Below are 24,750 nucleotides of genomic sequence, written 5' to 3' on the forward strand. Positions count from 1 at the left end.
TGATTACATTGTTATAAAATAAATATTTATTATTGAAACCGCTTTTAAAATCCACTCCAGTGTCCTATAAATTTTCTTCCGTACGTTGTAGTAGTATATTGCAATGAAACATCCACGGTGTTGAAACTACCAACTAAATCTACAACAATTTGAAAAAAAGACTGCATTGATATATGTGAAATGTGTTCATCGCAAGCAAATAAGTTGTTGTTTTTACTTGTGCGTTAAAGATTCTAATTTAAACAGAACAACAATAATACATTGCCGTCACTTTCCTGAAGGATGGAATAACATCCGGGTTAAGCCATAGGTCTCGTTGGCCGCCATGTTGCTCAATGAAATTAGCTTCCAACATTGAACATCCGCTAGCAATATTGACATGTTAGCATTGTGCCCTTTGTTAAGGCATTTATCATATTGTAAAATGACTTAGGAATGATTAAACGACGCAAGACGCCCTGTATGCTGTAAGTAATATCGTGCATTTGTTTAAATTTGTTATTCGTAAATGCTGGCCTTTTAGCAATAACAAGCTAATGCCGTTAGCATTGACTAGCACGCGTGCGACGAGCAATGGTTATTGTTTTGGGTGAAACGGAGAAACAGCGTTGCATTAGCTAGAGCAATGCATTATAGGTAGTTTGGGTTTAATGTCTTACAACCTACACCACCAAAGTTGGTAGATTTATACTTATATTCATTGCAGTAACAATGCACTTGCACTTGGTTGCTGTCGCTAATGTTACGCCCCTGAGCGATGTCGTTATTTATCATTGCAGACACCGTAAACGTTCTAAAAGAGAAATTGTCACGACCCTGAAATCATTATATGTAGTTCATTACATTTTACTATTATTATTTTTACTTACTAAGTATATGTACGGCGATAATAAAGATTTCCCTCATTGTAAAACGATTCATAATCGGCGCGATTACAAATTTCCATATGTTAATGTATTACATCAGTGCTGAAGGAGTGCATGCGTCTGTTTATGAAAGTATGATATGTAATGCCCTTGTTTTTCAAATAAAAGCTATTACATTATATTTCTAGAAACTGGAGTCTGACTGTTGCTGTAAAGCATTTCTTTACATTGGTCAGTCAGTGTTTTTGGAGCCAATTTAGCGCAAACCTGATCAGCTGGCAGGATGCTGTGTGTGGTGTACATTTTTGAGTAAGTCCTTCCATTTGTCTGTACAGATTGAGGTGGACATTGTAACAGTGTCACGCAATGCACCATGGAAGCGGGTCACAGAACATTCAACGGCAACTTCAACGATCTAAGTCTGTCAGTGGATCGGAAGTCGAGGATCAGCAGCAAACGACCATGGCGGCTTCACAACAACAACAAACTACACTTACCCACCCACAGTCTCCCGTAACCACTTTTTCTACCACTGCCAGCCCATCAGCACCTCAGTCTCCCAATTATCAGATAATCATGAGTCGCAGTCCAGTCACCGGTCAGAACATGAACATCACTTTACAAAATGTGGGACAGATGGTGACTGGCAACCAACAGATCACCCTAACCCCACTCCCCCTCCAAAACCCAGCATCACCTGGCTTCCAGCACACTACACCACAATGGAGGTTTGAGCATACTCCTTCTTCCTACATCCAGGTTACATCCCCTTTACCCCAACCCATGCAGCCCCAAAGTCCCACCCAGCATAGCCCAGTTCCACTGCAAGGTGTCACAAGACAAGGGGCCCCTGCACTTGGTGTGTGCGGACAGAGTCCAACACGATTTGTTGAGGCTGGCATGTTAGTGCGACAAATCGGTTTAGGCAGTCCATCGGGAAGTGGGCATTTTGTGTACCAGGATGGGACAGGGCTGGCCCAGATTGCACCTGGCACACCTAGCCAAATACAGTTGTCTTCTCCAGGAGCACCTGGCTCTGTTCGGGAACGTCGTCTTTCTCAGCCTCACTCACAGACGGGAGGCACCATTCACCACCTTGGACCTCAAAGTCCCGTGGCTACCGGTGCTGCTCTGCCCACTTTGGGCAGCCCGGGCCACATTACCACTTCGAACCTACCTCCACAGATCAGCAGCATCATACAAGGACAGCTTGCACGCCCTGTGATATTTGAGAAGCCACCACAGGGTGTTGTTGCAGGAGTCGGAACGACATCATCGACCACAGCATCTTTTAGTATACCTTCCTCCATTCCACCTTCCAGCCCCTCCTTCAACAGTGCATCCCAAGGAAACACCAACAATCCTCTTGCACCCACCAACACTGCAGTAGGCACTGTTAAAAAACAAGTTCCCAGGAGGTTAGAAGAGATTGCTGCTCCTACTCCAGAAATCAGCCAACTCCGGAAACAGTGCTTAGAGCACCATAGCAAGAAGATGGATAGTTTAAAGGAGGTGTTCAAAGAATATCACATAGAACTATTCTTTCTGCAGCATCTCCAAGGAAACATGATGGACTACTTGGCCTTTAAAAAGAAACCATGTGTTCCATTATATACCTATTTAAGACAGATTGACCTGGACCTTGAGGATGAAGATGAAGAAGAGGAACAGTCTGAGGTCATTAACGATGAGGTATTGCATTTAGTCATCATTTAGTGTGTGTGTTCAACTGTAAATGTTTTTTTGAAGTGCTTCAGTGACTTCCTTCAATGAATATGGCCACTCTTGCTTTTTTTCCCCAGGTAAAAGTTGTCACAGGAAAGGACGGTCAAGCAGTGACACCTGTTGCCATAGCGACACAGCTTCCACCCAATGTTTCTGCAGCTTTCTCCACCCAGCAGCAGTTTCAGGTAATAGATGCAATCCTTGTCGGAAACACAGTCGTCAATTAATTCTCTGCATCAAGAGGACAAATATCAGTCTTAATTTCCTGTGTGACAGGGACATCAAGTGTCAGCTTCTGGCACTCTTGCCAACCCAGGAGACATGGATGCCTTTAAGAGGCAGCAGGCTATGGTGCAAGCAGGTAGGGCGAGGATCAACAACTCCCGTTTCTCTTATGTTGCTTTTTTCCTCCCCGTTTGCTTTGTTTTTTGTTCTTTTTCTTTTCTCCCTCTAATTGCTTCTGCTTTTAGATATTTGGCATCCTCTACTAGCGCTCTATGTTGAAGTCTTAACTCAAGGAAGGAGAGGTGGCCTGTAAGGTCTTCAGAAGGTCATTGCCCTGTGCAGAGTACTTTTTTTCCGTTATGAGGGTATTGTGTGTTTTAAATCCCAGATCAGGCTAAAAGATCCCGGATTGACGTTGGTCGCCATGGGCTGATTTTCCAGCATCCTGGTGTAGCTCCTTTAGGATCACCTGGCGTGCCACTCCAGCAGCTTATGCCAACTGCGCAAGGTAGGAGTGCTACAACCAGGCTCTCCTTTCTTCTCATGCTGCTGGACGGTACTCCTTCTTCACATTAAGAAGACCTAAATATCTGAGCCAAAACGTTCATCTGTGACAAACGCCAAGCTACATCAATAATCCGATCTTCATATGCTGCAGTTCTCAGCAGTCTTCAGGCAATTCAATCTTAGCCTTACCAGCACCATCTTTCTCTGTCAGGATCAAAAGGGGAAGAAGATTATCCAAGTCTGAAGAAGAATAGTCACACACTGGGAAGATGCCTTGTCTTATGATTTTCTTTCTTTTTTTTTAACCATTCTTCGTTATCCATTTCTTCTGTAGTTTCTTTCCATTAGTAGTCACCTGTGTTTTGACTGACCGTCCTGTGATGATGGATTAAAAAAAAAACATCTACTGGAGTCGAATCACAGAAAGTGATTCTTGTGGGTTTTGCTTGCGATACCTCATGTTGACTCCATTTGTCATGCTTCTTTTTCAATCCCCATTGACATTTTTTTAATCGAGTCTTTCACTCTCCGGTCGCCCATTGCACCATCGACAGGATTTTCAGTCACCATTCCGATACTTCCTCAAGTGTCTTTTTGCATCTCATGGTCACATTGAGTTGACTTCCATTCATGTTATTTCATGGCATTTTGTTCTGACTTGGCTTCTTTCCCTCAGTCTAAGTAGGAGGGGAATCATGTGGAGCAGTTGTGTTCACCGCACAGGTTTTTGCGATTGTGACGGTGTGGGTGTGTCAGGGCCAGGTGTTGGTGGTGTGACGTGCAGGGAGGTAAGGCAGGCGCTGCTTTAGTGTGCACAGCTCCGCTCAGACCTGCTGTCGGCAAGACCCCATGTTTGTCCTTTTGCTCACCTCTGTGCTTTGCTGCTGTCTGAGGCATTGAGATGCCTTGATTACTGCTACGATGACATTGCTTTCATGCATGCTAAACATAGTGTTATTGTGTGTCTGCTTTGTATTTTGATTTTGTCTCTCTTCTCCCTGTCTCTTTTTTCCCACTTTTCCTTTCTTTAAAATTATTTTAATCTGTCAAAATCTCAGTGCATGTGTTTTTGACGTTTGAGCCATATTTAACATGAAATGCAATGTTTTGATTTTGCATTAACCAATATAGTGTTTTGTTTGAGAGACATGTAGATGACCACATTAATTTCCATTTCTTCTGTAATCATTTTTCCGTATAAGTTTCTGCTCTGATCATCAGGAAGTATTACACTTCTGTTGAATCAAGTTCACCTATTTCATTAGGCGCATTTCTCAGGAGCTCTAATTGCTGATATTCAAACACCTAAAAATGTTTATTTATATATATATATATATATAATTGTTGTACTTAATTTTAGTATCTTGAATACAGGGGAAGCTACGACACAACTAATGGCAAATAAAAGACACAGAATGTATTAAAAAAAAAAAACAAACCCTTTCTATGTTCTATAATTTGCTTTCCATGTGTACAGGCGGGATGCCGCCTACTCCGCAAGCAGTCCAGATTGCCGGACAGAAGCAAAACCAACAACAATATGATCCATCCAAAGGACCGCCAGTGCAGAATGCAGCAAGCCTACATACTCCACCGCCTCAGCTGCCAGGCAGGTTGCCACAAGGTGCCCTCCCAATGGCTGGCTTGCCAGTCACACTGCCGCAGCAGGCTCAGATTGTGGAAAGTACAGTCCAACCGGGAAGTCAGCTCCAAGCGCAGGTGAAAGTACAGACTGGTAGCACAATCATGGCTTCAGTCAATTCCCACACACAACTCCAGGCACAGCTCCAGCAGCAGATGCAACCAGGTCTTCATATCCAGTTGCCTCCCCAGCAGCAGCAAACCCAGGCAATGCTACAGTCAGGACAAGCAGTCCGTCTGACTGAAACCATTTACAGACAATTTACATTTACGTTAAATTGGATTGCATTGTTTGATTCCTTTGATTCCTTTTGCACAGACGGTGGTTCTTGGTCGTCCTGCTGCTGAGGCAACCCTACCAGTTCAAAGAATTTTGACCAACTCGATGCCAGTCACTTCCATGTCTCCTGCTTCCCTCTCGACTTCTAACTCTGTTCCAACATCACAACCGACAAGTCCTCTGCGCCCTCTTGGATCCAATACAAATACAAGCACACAGTCCAAACTGACTGGTACTAATGGAATCTCTGGAATCAAAATGAGTGGCTTTGGTCAAAGTGCGACTATGCAGTCATCGCAGGAAACTTCTCAAGATAAGCAAGTGGAGCAAGCTAAAGTGGTAAATGATGGTTAATGCAAATGTTGTATATGTTTTGAAACTTCATGAAAATATCTGAGAAAACAGAACTTTTGTCTTGCCTCATATCCTCAGGAAAATCAAGTGCATCAACGCATCTCAGAGCTGAGAAAGGACGGCCAGTGGTCAGCCAGTAGGCTCCCCAAACTTGCAGAAGCCTCTCGTCCAAAATCCCACTGGGACTACCTCCTGGAGGAGATGCAATGGATGGCAGCTGATTTTGCCCAGGAGAGGAGGTGGAAAGAGGCTGCAGCAAAAAAGGTATAGGATAGAATATTTTTGAAAATGAAATATTAAAAACAAAAGTGACAAATTTGCTGAATCTCTGTAGAACTCTATTTTAAGTCAAAACGCCCGATGATTTTATTTCAGCTTGTTCGAACCTGTGCCCGTTACCATCAAGAGCAGAAGAAAAGTGAAGAGAGGTCAAAGAAGGACAAGGAACTTCATCTTCGCCACATTGCCAGCACAATTGCCAGAGAGGTGGATTTTTTCTGGTCTAACATCGAACAGGTGTGTTTGCTGAAATTGTATTCATGAAAGCAATTGGTTGATGTTGAAAACGTGGCTTTGTACAATATAATGACATTAGATAATGCTACTGATCATGCTTAAACTTCCACATATATAGAAAACTTGTTTATAATGTCGAGGAACAGTGCCCCATCATACCATTATATTAGTGTCATGTTTCATAATTTAACCAGCACTTAACCCATGATTTTTCTGGTCAGGTTGTGGAAATTAAACTTCACTTTGAAATTAGTGAAAAGAGGATTCGTGCACTTAGCTTGCAAAAAGCCTCAATCAAAGGTAAGGTTCAAGTTTGGACATTTTCTGTACTATAAAATAACATCATTTTCACTTTAATATTTTCATCTTATTATACCAGGTCATTCAGTAGGAGAGGGAGGTGGCAACGAGGTATGCCCTGTACTCAGTCACCAATAATTGCAATATAAAAGCATGTCTGATGTCATACCATTTTTTTTCCTTTTTTAGGAGGTTCCCATTCCATCCAGAAAAAGAAAATTAAGTTCATCGTTAAGTGATAAAACTGGTATGCCTGAAACAATCAAGTTCAATGTGAAATAATACAGTTCCAGATAGTATAGCGGTCATTACCCAGCATTAAAAAAAAGTCTGTTTATGTATGTGAGTGAGTTTTTTGTGTATTCTAGATGAAGAGAGCACGATAGCGGAACAGGAGGTTATGGAGGGGGAAGCGGATTACAAAGCTGAGTTGGCCGAACTTGCCAAAGATGGTATTACTCACTATGCTGCTTTTTCTTTTTCGGTCTAAACCTTTTCGCATCAAATTACTTTGTTTACGAGCTGTTCATGGGAGATTATTACTAGAATTATTATACAGTTGAATGTACAAATGAATGTGGGGTTTTGAACTGTAATTTTAAGATAATATACATTCAGCGATATTTTGTTGTGCAACAATTAATTTGTAATTCAAAGAATGTAAATGATGATTAATCTTTTCTTGCTAATATGTCATCAAAGCACTGTGTTTTACTTGTTTTTGTTTTGTTTCGTCTTAGCTGAGTTGCCTCTGGATGCTTTGAAGAAGCAATATGCTGGTGCCTATGCTGATGGCTTCATGTGGCCTCACTCTAGTCCACAAAGTGACCAAGATGACGAAGAAGAGACTGAAGGTGCCCGTGTTCTTTGAAAATGAAATGCATTATTTTGACATACAACTTCACAAATGTTGGTGTGTTATTTTTTTTATTTTGTCTTTTCTAATTGAGATTGCGTTCTGATATTCAGGAACTCCCTGTCACGTGAGCAGTTCGCCTGAGGCAGTGCTGATAGACTCTCTGCTCATTGTGGACCAGTATCTTGGTCCCGATGCGGGCTCTTCTTGTAATTCTGATGGGCGATCTGCCAGAGACATATCTGAAGTGGCTGCTACAACGGAGACCCTTCTGCCCAAGGGTCCTTTCAAGACCACTTCATCAGTAAGACCCACAGAAATGCAAAGCATTCACCCTTGATTAAAAAAAACAAAACAAAACAATTTTATTACAACTTTATTTTACTAGACCCGCTCTGCTGCACCCTTTCTACTGCATGGCTCACTGAGGGAATATCAGCAAATTGGTGTTGACTGGCTGGTAAAGTTACACAAAAAGCACCTCAATGGTATTCTTGCTGATGAGACGGGACTTGGCAAGACTGTACAGACCATTGCGTACATGGCCCACCTAGCCGGTCAAGAGGGTATGTGCATGTTGACGTTATTAATGTAATATGTTATTGTCTTTAATATTGAACGGTATAAATGTTATTCTTTTTTTTCCAACAGGTGTCTGGGGACCTCACCTCATTGTGGTTAGGACGTCTAAATTGTTGAATTGGGAGGTTGAGTTCAAGCGCTGGTGTCCTGGCCTTAAAATTCTCCTCTATTTGGGAACCAAGAAGGAGCGCAAATTTCTGAGAACGGTTGGTGGTTTTTGCATGACCAAAAAATATGCTATCAACATCACTTCCGAAAGCCATGTAGAAAGGAAGTATCTTGATATATGGTTTGATCTACAGAGGTGGAGGGAAACGAACAGCTTCCATGTATGTGTAACATCATACAAACTGTTGATGAAGGACCACAACTACTTTGTGAAGCAAAAGTGGAGACACTTGATTCTAGATGAGGTGCAGCTCATCAAAAATATGACTGAAAAACACTGGGAAACAATCTTTGCTCTTAGAAGGTTAGATTAATACGGCAAATGAATATTCTTTCACAATCACTAAATAACATTTTAGTCAGGCATGGTGTTCTTAGTAATTCATTTTTTTTTTAACATCAATCTGCAGTGAACAGCGGATCCTCCTCATCAATACCCCACTTCAGAATACCCTCAAGGAGCTGTGGACTATGATCCACTTCCTCATGCCAGGAATCACCAGGCCCTACTCCGACTTTCCTGTTAAGGCAGGCACAGACCAGAATCAGGACTACTGCCACAAACTTGTCATTCGCCTGCACAGAGTGGGTATTCGTCAGGCTACTGCCTGCACAAATAGATTATCGGTCAAACTTGTAAAATTGTGTAACACAAAATCCATTTGATCTTCCCCATAGATGATTCAGCCTTTCATTTTGAGACGCTCCAAAAGGGAGGTGGAAAAGCAGTTGCCAAAGAAGTATGAACACATCCTGAAGTGCCGCCTTTCCAGTAGGCAGAAGAGCCTTTATGAGGATATCCTCACTCAACCAGGGTGAAGAAAATATATATTTTTGTTCCATACAACTCACTTACACACTCTGATAATTACAGTTGCATTGGTTAATGTGTATATATTATATCAGGGGTTTTCAATGTATGACACTTTGAGCCTCTCACAGAACTGAATGTGGCGAGATTAAACAACACAGACCTTAACGACAGCCAAAAAAGTCTCTCTGTGTGCTGTATGCTATCAACACTAGTTACAAAGACTATGCATGTTAATAAAAGTGTGTCTTTCTTTGGTTGTGTTTTAGTGCTCAAGAGGCATTGAAGACTGGCCATTTTGTCAGCGTGCTTCAGGTGTTGATGCAGTTGCAGCGTGTGTGTAACCACCCTGACTTGGTTGCCCCTCGAGAGACAAGCAGCTCCTACTTCTGCTCTCCTCTGCGATACAATAGCCCATCACTTGTACTGGGAGCACTGCAGAATGCCTCAAGCAAGGTATGCTCTTTTATTTATACATTAATTCTCATAAAACATATCTCTTGATATATCACATTGACTTTATTATTGTTTCTGTTGTCCTTGACCTTATCTTGTCAGGATACAAATGTGTCCCTGTTTGATTTGATCAATAATGAGAATCGACTGACTCGGTATCAGACTGAAGAGGCAGTCCCCAAATTAAAGATCACTCAGCAGCTTATAGAGGAGATCTACAGCGGTCCAGAACCACCACCACGTCCCAAGCCATGCCCAATAAAACCCACAAGGTTTCAAAGGCTTCATTTTTTCAAACCTAAAGCAGATATTTCAACAGATATAATGTTGCAATGTCTGTCCTTATTAGATTGTTCCAACCAGTGCAGTATGGGACAAAGCCAGAAGGTCGCCTTGTCACCTTCACAAGTGCAACAAGTCCAAGTCCTCCAACAAGCTCTTCTGCTACCACCAACTCGGTCTCCACCTCCAGCCAATCAGCCCAGGCCAGGGGAAAGTCGCCTATTACAACTGCAGCTAGTGCAGCAGCTTCTCAAGGTAAGGTATCATTGGACCTGATTATCCAAATATATCAGTAGCATATACACAGCTTTAACATTCCCAAAGTATTCCCGCCAGTCCAGGTCACTTGAATTTGATAGTTTATTATAATTAATTGCATGACACATTTCCCATAATAAATCACAGGTTGTTTAGATCAGCAATTTCAGTTAAACATATCATATAGCAGACTAACACAGTGATGTATGAGAAGGGAAATGGAGTTTATGATTTACACAAAGTGTGCAATAATCATTTAAACAAAAGTAGACAGGTGCATGAATTTGGGTGCCCTTGTTTTATTGATTTGAATCAATTTAACACAAGTATACAACATTGTAACAACATTTATTGGATAGTATAATAGGTCCCTTTAACAAACCACAAGATAATCTAATTGAACATCTGACTGTATATTGAAATTGCTGATCTAAACAACCTGTGATTTATAAAGGAAAATCTTGAAAATTACCAGGGGTGGCCAAACCTTTTCATAATACTGTATGCTACTTTCATGCTAAATAAGGCTGAAACGTTTTTATGTGTAAGTTTTTAAATATGTGCTTATCCTCTGCCTTTTAATTACAGGGGGGGATGCAGTGAAAATTGCCCAGCTTGCCAACATAGCTGGGAATCCAAATCGGATCTCCCAGCCAGAGACTCCTGTCACTCTACAATTTCAGGGCAACAAATTTACTCTGTCCCCCAGCCAGCTTCGCCAGCTCACCACTGGACAGCCCTTGCAACTACAAGGTATATTTGGTAATACTATATGTGCCCTATTACATGTTTGTTGCTTGCTGACCTGTTGTTGCATCAAAAGGTATATGGGGTAAGATGACTTCAACTTATTAACAGTGTAACTCACACATAGTCATCACTAACTGATGTTCTCAGTAACTCTTAGCCGTTAAAGGTCATAGTTGCACCCGCTACAGCCTTTGTTTATGTTCTGAATTCCTGGTTGAGCCCTTTTCCTGTAATAGTACCATAAAATTATTTTTTAAATGAAAGATTTTGAAAGAGCACCCTTTGTAATTCTTTACATATGATGGTTTTAGGAAACATTCTGCAAATTGTGTCAGCTCCTGGGCAACAAATCATTAGGCCCCAAGGGTCAATGATAATGCAAACCATGGCACAAGCTGTCCCTAACGCCAATGCCTCAGCTTCACCCAGCACACCTCATCCTGCTCTGCCAACAGTCCAACAAGGTGACTCATCCATTACCATTTCATATCATACATCTTGTCCTATGAAGCAGATTTTATGCATGTAACTTCCTTGATAGAATGTGTCCTTCAGCTCACAATGTATGTTTGGATTAGGTTTGACTACAAATGCTACAGTAGGCCCTACCAAGCTCACTTCTGCTGCCCTGCAGGTTAGTACATGAAATTCAATATTTAGCTTTAAGAATTCACATGATATTCACAATATTTTAAGACAAAAAACTTAGTAAGGATTCTCAACTTATTGTGGCCTTGATTATCAGGAGTCTTCAGAAGAGAAGAGTCTGCAAGCAAAGCGGCGTTTGAGCCTCCTTTTTGAAGCAAATGAGCGACGCTGCAGTCGCAGAGTTTTGTATGGTTCAGACTTATTACAGGCGTGTACTGTGAGCTCAGAACCTGGTCACTCTGCTTTGACGGCCGGAGGATGGATGTGGGTGGGTAGAGAGAGCTGCATCAGGGCCCAGAAAACCTTTGTGGCAACCACCTCTACACTACAGTCTACCCTGCTATCTACCGAGGACCGCTTGCAAGCTACCAACAGCCTTGTGAAAAGGTACTTACTGCAGTTGCTCTCTATTGGACGTGATCAGCTAATAATTCAATATTTTATATTAGAGGCATACCCACAAACTATTTGTACCATTATCGTATGAGATTAAATCATTTTAACGAAAGGAACTTTGTGTTTAGTAGTCATACTTTTCCAACTCTGAGAAAACCTCCTCCTTGTCACTTTCTAGGCTGGTATGCGCGGTGCCTCCGGCTGTAGCCCCGCCTCCTAACTTGTATGCAGCCAATCCTCCGGTCCCCTACACCATTGAACAAAAGTTACTCCATCGTCAGCTGCAGGAATCTTTTGCTCCCCATACTGCTGAAATGCACCACTTGGTGACTGGGAATGACTGCTACTCCATCGACCTTCAGCTCATGCAGATTGACTCAGGTTAGCTGGATTCTCTTCCGACATGTTACTACCTCTGCAAAATTATTCTTAATTCTGATGCTGTGCATTTTTTCCAAGAGGGAAAAAAATTCTGAAAACAAAATTAACTCTGGATATTTTATTTTTTAATCAAAGGCAAACTAGAAGCTCTGGCCATTCTACTGCAGAAGCTTAGGTCAGACAATCGGCGTGTCCTCATCTTCACTCAGATGGTGAAGATGCTTGATATCCTGGAGGCATTCCTTGATTATAGGCAACTCACCTACATGCGGGTGGATGAAAGCTACACTCCAGATGAACGACAGGTAAATAAAACTGTCAAAACCTGAGGTTGGTGTGCTGGGCAAGCTTCTCTTGTGAAGCATGTATTCCGTATCGTTGTTGTAGTAATTTGATCCTCATGACATCAGAACCAGAACATCCTGGTGTCGGTGCAGAGTTCTGGCTTTCCAGGCATGCCATATTATCCTCCCCTACTGGGTGTTGTCCTTTTTATATGGACCCGAAAAGTTGCACATAATAAGACATTGACATCACACTCTGCCTTTCTCTCATGTTTCTGTAATACTACATGGTGAGGTTGTGGGTTTTGTGAATTGTAAAATAAATTTTATGTTCTCGTTTTAGGAGACTATAAAGACCTTTAACAGGAACAGGCAGATTTTCTGCAGCATCCTGACAAATCACTGCTGCGCTGCAGTTGGAACTGTATTTGATGCAGACGCCATCATCTTCTATGACACAGACTTAAATCCCAGCATGGATGCTCGCACCCAGGAGTGGTGTGACAAAATCGGACGCTCCAAGGATATACACATTTACAGGTGATATTAGTATGAGAGTACTAGTTTCTGTTTTGTCATTTCTGTCCAACAAAAAGTTTCGATCTCCACATTTTGTCCGAAAAGAAGGACACAAATGGGGAAAGAACATGCTACATCAAATGGCGATATAATTGTTTTTCTGAATTCATTAGCTGAAAAAGTTACACGTTTTCTTACGGATGTTTCTTTGCCCAGACTGGAGAGTGGGAACTCAATTGAAGAGAAACTATTGAAGAATGGAACCAAGGACTTGATCAGAGAGGTGGCTGCACAGGGCAATGACTACACTCTGGCTTTCCTCACACAAGTAAGATCAACTCATCCTTATTTTGTTCTTGAGTATCAGGAGAACTGCCCAAATCCATTTTGTAGTATTGTCTCTGCTCTCATACACAAGGTGAAATAAACCATACCCATCATCTTACATATTGTAATAGAACTTTTTTGTGTGGTGTAATTTTAGCGGACAATCCAGGATTTGTTTGAGGTGGAAGCAGGCTCAGGGGAAAAAGTGGAGGAGTTTGTGGTCCTTCACCAGGAGCCTTCAGCCTCTGAGGCCATATCTCCAAAAGTGGCTAGGCCTTACATCCAAGCTCTCCATAGCATCAATTTGGATGATTCACCAGAAACAGAAGATGAGAAAATGGAGCAGGAAGAAATAAAGCGTCCTGATATGGAGTCAGAGAGCCTGGCTAAAGATGAGCCTGGTGAGATTGAGGAGCTCAATGCAGTTATGGAACAGGTACCTTATTTTTTTTTTATTTGTCATTGAAACAAGAGACTAGGAAATTTATTTTTCGTGATTTTTTATTTTTGTGTTCTTCAAACAGCTTACACCAATTGAAAGGTATGCCCTACACTACCTGGAGTACCTCCACATCAGCGAAGATGAAACTATGCTCAAGGTATTGACAAACATTTAAAACACCACCCCCGACATGGCTTTGTGGCTTGGTTAAATAAAACAAATTTTTTGTCCTGTCCTGTTTTTTTATTGTACTTAAACTTTATGTTGAAATATCGCGTCATCTCGTTGCGGTGGACCCAATTTGATATATAGTATTGTGAGTCGGCTGTCTTGTGACACCCGTGCAAATTGATGTGGCTGTCATGTTGATGTCAGTGCTGATATTGACTCAATTGTGTTTATACTCAGGAGCGACTGGAGTGCTCTAAGAGAGGCTGGGAACTGAAGCAGCTGCAGAAACTGAAAGAGGAGCAGCAAGAGCAGCAGATGATTGAGGGAGACGAAGAGCTTTTTACCTACACCAGAGAGGACGCTTACAACATGGTGGGTGGTCAACATGAGATAATTGTTTGCAATCTGTAATGTAGTTTGTTTAACACGGTTGTCCAACAAGAGCATATGTCTATGTCTAGGAGTACGTATTTGATGCTGAGGATGGGCATACAGAAATCATGCCAGTAAGAGATTTATATATACATATATATTTTTGTTTTGTTTTGTTTTTTTTACAAGACAGCAAATTCTCCACACTGGATTTTTATGTATAAATTGGACATTCATTTTTATTTATCATTTCACAAAATAGGTTTGGACACCACCCACACCACCACAAGATGACAATGACATTTACATAGACTCTGTAATGTGTCTGATGTATGACACAAACCCCATTCCCGAGTCCAAACTGCCTCCTATCTACATCCGCAAGGAGCACAAGAGACTCAAACTGGACCCCTCTGGTAATTGTCACTGTCACTGCTGCTTTTAGTAACTTGTTGACATGCTGTAGCTTGTACTACACATGAAATAAAGTAGCGACAACTTCACAGATGTAACAGACAGTGCACCTTTCTCCAATATTGTTCCAGCAGCAGCCAGGAAGAAGAAAAAGGGCCATGGGGAAACGGTAATTCCTCCACGCTCCCTTTTCGAAAAGGCCAGCATGCTCAAGGTTCGCCGAGAAGGAAAGGACCAGAAAAAGAACTTCTCCCTCAAGCAGCAGGCACCCTTTGCCAAACCTCTTCCCTCGCTGGTTAAACCCGCTATGGAGGTTGGTCAGGACAACCCAGAGTGGCTCATCAGTGAAGACTGGGCTCTGCTTCAGGTACTCACGCCACTAAACTCTCCCATGACCATCTGTATTAGAACATGAATTAACTTCATCAAAACACATTTGATCTATATCATGCTTGTATCACGATAAGAGCAATTGTTTTTGTTACAGGCTGTAAAACAACTGCTGGAGCTTCCCCTGAATCTGACAATTGTATCTCCTGCTCACACTCCCAATTGGGATCTGGTGAGTGATGTGGTGAACTCCTGCAGCCGCATTTACCGCTCTCCCAAGCAGTGTCGCAACCGCTATGAGAATGTCATCATTCCCAGAGAAGAGGGCAAGGTAGTAATGCTTCTGTTATTTGCTGTCAACCTGTAAATTACCCTTTTCATTTTCTAATGAATGCCTTAAACCCTTCTTAGTTGATGTATGAAGCAAACACCAAGAAGAAAACAAAGAGCATTTACAAGGTGCAATACCCTACTCTTATTGTTAAATATGCTTATTTTGTTTTTAGTTTTTTTTTCCACTCTTGAATTATTGGTCTCACTGTTCACTTGACTTTGTGTCATGTTTTTGTTCATACAGTCTAAGAATAGCCGTCCTCTAAGGACCTGTCAGATCTACACACAAGATGACAATGCCACTCAGATTCAGCTATACAACAGCCGGTTTGAGCTCATGAAAATTATAGCCAGTAAGAGGAGCCCACCAATCAAGCCACTGTGAGTATCAAGTGTCATAAAAAAATGTGTCATAAAAAAATGATTGATTGGGGGGGGGGTTAAATTTTTGTAGAATCTGCAATTGAATTCTTATACTGTAGGTAAACACGTTTTTCAAATACAGAATTTGATAACTTAATTACTTCTCTTTACTACTTTGTTCTATCAATAGTCCAAGAAAGTTTGTCATTTTTAAATGTCTTCAAACTTGCACCTCTTACAGGCTGGGCATGAATCCATTCCAGAAGAATCCCAAACATGCCTCTGTGCTGGCAGAAAGGTACATTTCATATTGTATTTGTGTTGTAATGTAAAATCTAACATTACCGAAGACAAATCTAACAACTGTCCGCTTTCTACAGTGGGATAAGCTACGACAAGCCCCTACCTCCAATTCAGGTGGCCTCTCAACGTGCTGAGAGGATTGCCAAAGAGAAAAAGGTAATTGTAATGTTGGGCAATTGAGCATATTTTCTTGATTTGCATTAATTGTGCCCTCATATGCTTACTGGTCCATCAATGCCAAAGCAGCTACTGTGTAACGTAATTTCATTGATATAAATGTTAAATGTTCTGTGTCCTACTAGTACTGTGTCAATGTATTAGACTTTAATTTTTAATCATTGAGTATGGCTGTGTTTGTGCATAGGCCTTGGCGGAGCAGCAAAAGGCTCAGCAGTTGGCACAGCAGCAGCAGGCTGGAGCTCCCCAGGCCCCAACTGCAGCTAACCAGTCCCAGACCCCTGCTGTTGCCCAAGCCCAGGCTCAGGTACCTCAGGCTGCTGCAGTGGCTGGAGCCACCACTGTTCCTAATGCAGCTGTTCTGGTGAGAATCAAACCATCTTCCACATTTTGCCATCCAAAACACACAGCTGTCTTCACACACGGCTCGTGTTTTTCAGGCTGGAGCCATCAAAAATGCCACTGTGGGCACAACCATCCAGGCTGGTGCGTAGACACATGTGGTCCACATTAATTCACTTTTGCCTTTCCTCTCATTGATTTATTTCCCTTTGTCTGCTCTAACAGCCTCTGTAGGGGGGAATGTGATTGTCAACACAGTTGCTGGAGTTCCTCCAAGTCCCTTCCAGGCCAACAAACGTCTGGCATCTCCAGTTATACCAGGCACCCTGTCTGTGAGTCATGTTCATTTGTCACTTAGCTTATCCACCCACTGGCAAAGAGGAATCATGACACACATAACTGTCACTAAACAGCATGCAGACACCTGGTAGACTAAAGTGATTTTAACAAGCATCATCTGTTGTTCCATCAGCCTGCTGGTCCGGCTGCTGGAGCACAGGTGGTCCATGCTCAACAGCGAGCAGTTACAGCTGCTGCTGCTCCTGCTGAAGTGGTCGCCATAGCTACAGGGCAGGGCGTTCGAGCCGTTACCCCAGTAACAGCATCGGCGGTTGTTTCAACCACTCTGAACCCAGTCCAAGCCCAGACTCGCCCACTTGTCACTCAAGTCACACAAGGTAATGAAGTACTATGCCATTTATTTGATGAGTATTCTGTTCTTTCACTGATCTGAATGTGCTATATTTTGTCAAGCTACAGGTATGCAGCTGGCACAAGGCAAAACACTCACCCCAGCCCACCTACAGATGCTTCGGCAGCAACAGCTGCAACAGCAGCAGCAGCAGGCTGCTTCTCCTCAGATCAAAGCTGTAAGCAAACCCCAGGTAAAAACTAACACCTTAACACAGATGCTAACCAGGTAACCTAAAAAATGCTTTTGATAAGCTTGCTTTGGAAGAGTTCAAGTATCTCAGGGTCTTGCTTGACGAGTGAGGAAAGACTGGAGCGTGATATCGATGGGCAGATCAGTGCAGAGTCTGCAGAAATGAGGCCGCTGTACCAGACTGCCGTGGTTAAGAGAGCTGAGCCAGAAGGCCAAACTCTCAATTTACTGGTTGAGCTATGTTCCCACCCTCACCTATGGTCATGAGCTTTGGGTTGTGACTGGAAGACCAAGCAGCCAAAATTAGTTTCCTCCGTAGGGTGGCTGGATTCAACCTGAGTGAAGTTGGCCCCCCACCTCACTCAAAACTGGTCAAATAGCGTCATTTTTTGTGCTACGTTGGTGCTGTTTTTGTTTTTCAGTTATTAACGATTTAGGTTTTGGCCTATTACGTAACTCCGAGCATGTTTGGGGGGGGGGTATGTAATAGGCCAAAGCTTAAATTGTTAATAACTCAAACAAAAGCAGCACAAACGATTTGACGAGTTTTGGGTGAAGTGGGGGGCCAACTTGACTCAGGTCTGGATGCACCCTAAGAGAGAGCCTGAGGAACTTGGCCATCCAGGAGGAGCGCAGAGTAGAGCCACTGCTCCTTCACATTGAGGAGTCAGTTGAGGTGGCTCGGGCATCTAGTCTGGGTGCCTCCTGGACACTTCCTTGGTGCGAGGTGTTCTGGGCATGCCCAGCCAGGAGGAGGGCCCAGGCCAGACCTTGGGCATTCTGGAAGGATGTCTTGCAGAGATGGCCGGAGACTCAGCGTTCTGGACTTCCCTATTGAGATTGCTGTCCTCGTGACCGAGACTGGATAAGTGGAAGGAGATGGATGGATGGCTATGACGTGTTATAAAATACAGCGTTGATAATCAGTAAGATTTGTGTTCACAGGAGTTGCTGAAGATGCACAAACACAAGTTGCAGCTGCAGCAGCAGCATCAGCAGGTAGCTGCAGCAGTGGCCGCAGCAGCAGCCCAAGGCCAACAGACGACAGGAGCCCAGCAGGCAGCCCAAGTGCAGCCAGCACAAGCGGCCCAAGCTAATCCTCAGCTAGCAGCTGTGGCAGCGGCGAGACCTGGAACTGTCTTGACGGGCACCACAGTGGCCAGACTGGTATGACTCAAATGTTACAATAATTGTATGCAATTTACACACTTTTGCTGCTTCACATCCAGATTATTCCAACCTTAATTTAACCTTTTAACTTTAATTTGGTATATTCTATGTCTTGTTGCAGACCCGAGTTCCCACCCAAGGCCAGATTCAGGCACAGGCAGGACAGACTGCTCAGGTGACCCTCACCAAGCCTCCCGTAGTCTCTGGGGTCACCACACTGCCTGTCACTGTAGCTGGTATTAGTGTTGCTATTGGCCAGGCCCAGAAAGCAGGTGTGTTACTAAAGCGTCTTTCAAAATTGCTAAAACTCCAGTAATCTTACGTGCTTGCATTGTCCCAATTTGAAAATCATCATTTTGTCCTCTCTTTGTCAGGTGGTCCTGTGCTCACCCCGTCCTTCCCCCAGATGCAAGTGCAACAGCTGCTTCAGATGAAGAAGCAGCAGCAGCAGCAAGCGGCCGTTCAGGCGGCAGCTGCAGCCCAGCAGAAGGCAGGACAATCACAACAAGGACAGGCCACAGTGCAGCAGAAGGTAAAGTTAGAAAATACTCATTTTTCATCAATAATGTACTGACCCAGATAGGAGATGGTATTTTTTCCACTTTACAAAAGTTGGTCTTATATTCTGGGCCTAGTGAGTTATACATGCAGCAAGCAAAATTTCTTCTGTAGGTCACTCACACACACACACACACACACACACACGGTAGCAAGTGGTAGACATGCAGCTACAGTGCAGAACCACTCAAAATATGTAACAAACATTGGAGGCAAATTATGATGCTAATTTAATAATAATGTTGATCAATGCAGCAGATTGATCAAATTATAAATTTTTTATTCTAATGTGTCTGTTATTTCACACATAAGATTAAAATGAACACAAAGATTAAAATGAAAGATTTGATTTTTGTTGTATTTTTCCAAAAAGTTGTCCTGAAAGACACAATCAGACAAAATTAAGTCATCTCAAGGTTGACTTAAATCGGGGTCAATGTGTGGTTATACAAGATGGCTTTCTCCGCACAATGTCCTCAGATTGGCACCCAGCAGGTTACAGTGCAGGCAGCCCAGGCCACCCAGCCGCAGCAGAAGGTCACCTACGCTACCGCAACCCAACTCCAAGCAGGGATCAAGCCCCAGTTTTTCACCACATCCATCGCCCAGACGCAGAAGCCTACAGGAGCTCAACAAATCCAGGTACGTCATTTGAATAAAAATGTCTGAATAGCTTCAGGCAGTTTTTGAGTGTTCATTATTCTTGTCAGGTGGCAAAGCTCCCCCAAATAGTGCAGCAACAGCCCACTGTGGCTAACATTCAGCAAATTGTGTCTTCGCCGCAGCAGGTAGGACCTTCATTTAAGCTCATCTCTGTGTTATAAACTGAAAGGTGTGGTCTACATTAGTGAATGTTTGGCCTGTCATGAAACTGTAGTGACCATTTTTTCATGTAATAATATGTTACATAATAATGTGAGCACACCTTATTAAAAGCAATACACTTGAATTTCTTAAGAGTATTTAAGATTCTAAAATAAAATATAAATACATAATTAACAAGAAATGATTGACAGGACTGTTCACTTGCTGTAACTGTATAGTGAACGAGAGAGAGAGAGGAGGAAAACAAACACACATGCACATATCAATATAAAATGATCAAATAAATTTTTTTTAGATCTTATGACCAGCCTAGTCAATATTTTATTACATTACTTTGTAAAAACACCACAATGCGGTGGAAAGAATCACAGTGAACATGTTAGTTCCCACCACCCACCCCTCACCTTCCCCCTTCAAATCAGATCCAAACGCAGCCTCAGACAGTGACCCTGACCCAAACCGCCACATCGGCTCCTGCTCAGGTGCAGATGATTCCGGCCGGGACCACGACGGTTCAGGTTGTCCAGCAGAAGATCATCCAGCAGCAGGTGGTGACTGCTGCCTCCTCTCCCCAGATCCAGACGCCACCCCCCCACAGCCCAGCCCAGCAACTTGCAACTTCCGTGGCTGCCGAGTCCCCGGCACCGCAGCCTGCTCAGCCACAGCAGCCCAGCAAAGGTCAAGCTCGACAGGGAGGCATAAGAACCAAAGCCCCCGCCAAGCCCAGTGGGGGGAGTAGTTAGGATAGAGACACTCATTGGACTGAATTAAATTAAGTGTTTTCCTGCAGTACAAACGTGCACGTTATTGTTTTTGTACATTCTGATTGTACTGTACTGTTCTTTTGGATCCCAACAGCAACAACCGTCAACACGAACTCCTCTTTCCCTCTAATCCCAACATCTTCAGCATAATTATTCCAATGCTGCAACATCATCTTAACAGGAAGTCCACAACAGTGGGTTTGTAATTTATTTGTCGAAATGTTGAATGTTAAAGACAGAAAGAAACTAAATATGAATCCCCTCAATCGCCCCTAACATCACGCAAGAGAACCAAGCAGAATCCTGAGGTGTATTGATTGTGAGCTGTCCATCCAATGTGTATACAAATAGTCCCCTTGCATGTCAACTTCCTTTGTTGTCTTTACGTCATGGAGTGTAGTGCATGTTCATATACTTTAGTCATTTGCTTGTTTTTTAATTCCAGCAAACACACTGTAAACATTTGTTAGTATTTTGGGTTTTCTGTTTTTTTTTTAATTGATGTCCAAGAAAAAAATGTAAATATCAGAGGAAAAAAAAAACATTTGTACTTGTAAAGTAGTCGTGTTTTCATTGGGGTTGTTTTCAGCCTAATTGTAATAAAGTGATTTGTTTTTATACACAAACACATCGTTTTTGGAAGTATTGCTTTTTTTCCATTAAATCCCTTGTAAGTGCCAGGAAGTCTTGTGGAGTTTTTACGCACAATACAGTAGTAATGGATGTTTGCTCTTGTGCGCTCCCTGCTGTTTTGGAGTGAAACTACTGCGGTTAGTCCAAACTGACAGCAGGGAAAATATAGTTCAGTAACCTTAAAAATAAACTTAAGCCACATTTTCTGTCGAAAACCACCAAACCTGTCGGCGTCATTTTGTCTTTCGGCAAGGTTTCACCCCATCGTACTTTTAAGATTGTAGTTATGATTACTGTCTACGTGTTTGAGTAAGACATGTCCATACGGGGGCGCTGTTGCACTAACTTCCTCTATACTCTACCGGGAAGGCCTACTGATGTGGATTTTCCAGCTCATTGAAATTTTCCATCTGCTCCACGATGCACACACTCAAGCACTCAGTATCCGGGTCACACTTCCCACTAAACGACTGAGACATGGGAGGTGAGCTGGAAGAGGATGCCCGCATATAAACAGATGGTCAGAGCTGCTGGGTCCATTGGCCTGGACTACTATCTACACACAGTAGTTGTGATTCCCCAATTATTACCATTTCATTGACAAGATTTATAGCAATACTGTATAAAATATGTGCATTTAACATGCCATTGCTTGCGTTATGTCGTATTTATTTGAGTTCATTTTTCTTCCAAATCTTCGGATGCTAATGTGTTTAAGAACGCCTCCAATAATGGGGTTGAAGTCTGGACCACACAATCACAACTTGAGCCAAATTAATCCTGACATCACAATTAAAATAAAATAAATAAAATAAAAAAATGTATCACCCAATTTGACCAACATCTGGGGAAACACACTTTGCTATGTCATACTTACAGAAGCACCTCACCACATCCTCATCGAGTCAGTACATTTAATTATGTCGTGATCAAACGTCCGCGATGTGGATCAAACCAAATGCGTAGTGAGGGGGTGGACGCAGCTGGCCATCACCTCTCAGGTTAATTACAAGGTAAGAAAAATAATTACAAAACTAATTGCTCGAAAATAAAACGTATTTCATTGTTAATACATTAATTATATCGGCGACCAAGAGTCGGAACATGTTATTTCACGAATAAAATGTCCAATAAAGGATACTGTGAGTCAATATGAGTCGGTTAGCCTTAACTGCTAGTTGGGTGACGTGGAAGATGATGAAAGAGTCGTTAATTTGTGTCAACAAGAAAAAGTAAAATCCATCAGGTGCACAATTTAGAGGAGACACTGTCCAAAAATAAAGGTATGGAGCCTTTTTATACGCCACAATATGGAATATATTTGATCAAATAAGCCGACGTTACTTGGTGAGAATTGGTGTCGATGGAGAGTGTGGGTCGTGGGCGGCACACCTTGGGTCCACGCAGGTTGTCATTCAAGCTAGAGCTGCCACTGTCCAGAGGGCCAAATAATTTTAATTATTTGATTTAACATCTAAGTAAACAAATTAAAACAACACTGATGCAGCCCAAGAGGGGCCCCAGAAGCCAATCAAGGCTGTGAACTATGATATGGCTACTATGGACAATAATGAAGTAATATGGAAGTGGCAGTGTGCAAGTCATAATTGGAAGCACACCTTGCAATGCACCTGACCTTGGTGTTCACAGTGTCAGCAAGTGACGTGTGGCTATTTTTTCATCAAACAGCTGCTAGCTATTGTTGATGCCCAAGCAGTAATTCTCCATTTGATCAAATGTTACTTTAGATTTTTTAGCATTTGGCTCAGCGCTAACATTCACTGGTTCTGTTTTGTAACACAACTCATACATGGAAGAGTTCTGTGTTGACACGGTCGCTATTTTTAGCAAGTAAAGCTGTGGGTTTAGATTTTCTTGCATCATGCATTTTTTTTGATAATTAAATCCAAGCCACGGCTGCACGGCGGTCGTGTGGTTAGCGCACAGACCTCACAGCTAGGAGACCCGGGTTCAATTCCACCCTCGGCCATCTCTGTGTGGAGTTTGCATGTTCTCCCCATGCATGCGGGGGTTTTCTCCATGTACTGCGGTTTCCTCCCACATTCCAAAAACATGCGAGGTTAATTGGCGACTCCAAATTGTCCATAGGTATGAAGTGTGAAGAGTGTGAATGGTTGTTTGTCTATATGTGCCTTGTGATTGGCTGGCGACTCGTCCGAAGATAGACGGTAGAAAATGAATGAAATACAAGCCATCAACAAAGAAGAAGAAGCCAATAAATATTTCAAAACATTGATTTGTGGTATCACTGTTTTGCGTCCATTCCAGTCATATTTTTTATTGTACTTTAACTAAAAACAAGTTAAAATCTTGTTTCATTGTCATGGACCTAATCCCATACATTGTCTCATCTTGTGATTTGGGTGTCGTGTGACACCCCTAGCTCTAAATTATAACCAGGTTCCATTTGTAGAAGATACAATATGCTAACCAGATATGAGAAGAGCTGTACAGTGGAACAGCTGGCAGACCTCGTAGCATTGGAGGTGCCACGTGGTGATTATGGAGAGCACATTTCATACATATCACCAGCATCACACCTCCCACTCTGTGGACGTGTGTGCTTTGGAAGGCCCGCAGGAAGGATGGAAAGACTTGCGTAAACGTCCTTCTCTTTCCTGTCATTAACCTTATATGAAACTGTCAGTTTCCACCAGCAAACACGGATCACAGACTGAGCTTCAGGCAGTAAACGTGATTGTGATGGTTTCATTGCAGAAGATGTGTCTCATGTATGTTTTGAGATGTTTAAAGCCTGTCACAATGACGGTTGTTCTGTGCTTTTGCAAGGGGGCTGCAAACAAAAGGCTGATTGACAGCTGCTGGAAACAGGGCTGATGTTGTCATTATGCGAGTTGACACGACAACATGTTGCCTTAGAAACACACATCGCTGAAGGCAACAGATGCAGAGAAGAGGTAAGCACGCTATGGGGGTTGGGGATGGAGAGGGCGGGGTGGGGGATGGGTGGGATGTCTTATCCAGGTAGGAAGAAGCTCTATGATCTTAATGATGATGATGGTCCAACATTTCCAATGGGGGCTTTCCTGCCTGCCGACGATGCTGATACTACTTTAGAGGCTGAAAGGTTACCATGACAACCACCTATGACCCACTTCAGTGCAAAACCCATGTCTGGTAGGGTCCGTGTTTAATAGGCTTGTGATGACTGATGATTCTGCTCCCTAATCTGGACGCAAATGTTATTTAACCGTGTTTGTCTGATGTAATTTTTGCCAACAGCCTTTATAATAATAATAATAATAATAATACATTTTATTTGTATAGCGCTTTTCAAAATACTCAGACACTTTACAGAAGAATGGAGTTGAATAAAGCAAGTAAACAGAATAGAAGACACACCAAAATACAACATTCATTGGTTAATACACAGTTAAAACATTTGAACTAAATACAATATTTATTTAAATACCACTTTTGCTTAATTTAAGCTTCATAACTTTCATATTTTAGTACATATTGCTTGAGATAAGCACATTGATTTAAGATGGAAAGC

The 24,750-nt window shown here is 42.4% G+C and overlaps 2 protein-coding genes across 8 annotated transcripts in view; both read left to right on the plus strand.

The window, feature by feature from the left end:
- Positions 1-298: 298 nt before the first annotated feature.
- ep400 (E1A binding protein p400) lies at positions 299-21,263 on the plus strand. 7 transcript variants are annotated; one of them, XM_058071579.2, is made up of 52 exons: positions 299-467; positions 1,202-2,558; positions 2,669-2,776; positions 2,868-2,952; positions 4,801-5,171; positions 5,284-5,583; positions 5,677-5,862; positions 5,974-6,114; positions 6,336-6,414; positions 6,494-6,525; positions 6,604-6,661; positions 6,783-6,866; positions 7,155-7,268; positions 7,384-7,574; positions 7,659-7,836; positions 7,922-8,058; positions 8,155-8,324; positions 8,431-8,605; positions 8,699-8,835; positions 9,101-9,287; positions 9,390-9,559; positions 9,637-9,824; positions 10,416-10,580; positions 10,889-11,041; positions 11,156-11,211; positions 11,323-11,612; positions 11,800-12,002; positions 12,138-12,307; positions 12,630-12,826; positions 13,022-13,133; positions 13,290-13,568; positions 13,657-13,731; positions 13,983-14,117; positions 14,207-14,251; positions 14,380-14,533; positions 14,663-14,898; positions 15,019-15,192; positions 15,273-15,320; positions 15,439-15,575; positions 15,799-15,855; positions 15,938-16,016; positions 16,225-16,401; positions 16,478-16,523; positions 16,605-16,711; positions 16,852-17,056; positions 17,133-17,263; positions 18,208-18,429; positions 18,554-18,704; positions 18,807-18,964; positions 19,471-19,632; positions 19,701-19,778; positions 20,238-21,263. In XM_058071579.2, the coding sequence occupies exons 2-52, from the start codon at positions 1,233-1,235 to the stop codon at positions 20,556-20,558; spliced, it is 8,940 nt and encodes a 2,979-aa protein (XP_057927562.2). In that variant the 5' UTR covers positions 299-467; positions 1,202-1,232; the 3' UTR covers positions 20,559-21,263. The 7 variants fall into 7 exon arrangements, with proteins under 7 accessions (XP_057927562.2, XP_057927565.2, XP_057927568.2 ...); XM_058071582.2 differs by having other exon boundaries at positions 20,298-21,263; XM_058071585.2 differs by having other exon boundaries at positions 20,391-21,263.
- A 1,136-nt stretch (positions 21,264-22,399) lies between these two features.
- ncor2 (nuclear receptor corepressor 2) overlaps positions 22,400-24,750 on the plus strand; it is a 100,456-nt gene continuing 98,105 nt past the window's right edge. Inside the window, exons 1-2 of the mRNA XM_058071588.2 lie at positions 22,400-22,495; positions 24,024-24,151. The gene's annotated coding sequence lies outside the window, so the exon portion shown is untranslated. The remainder of the gene's footprint in view (positions 22,496-24,023; positions 24,152-24,750) is intronic.

The sequence above is a fragment of the Doryrhamphus excisus genome, linkage group LG3, assembly GCF_037039965.1.
Source record: "Doryrhamphus excisus strain RoL-2023G ecotype Guam linkage group LG3, RoL_Dexc_Guam_v1.1, whole genome shotgun sequence".
NCBI lineage: Eukaryota > Metazoa > Chordata > Actinopteri > Syngnathiformes > Syngnathidae > Doryrhamphus > Doryrhamphus excisus.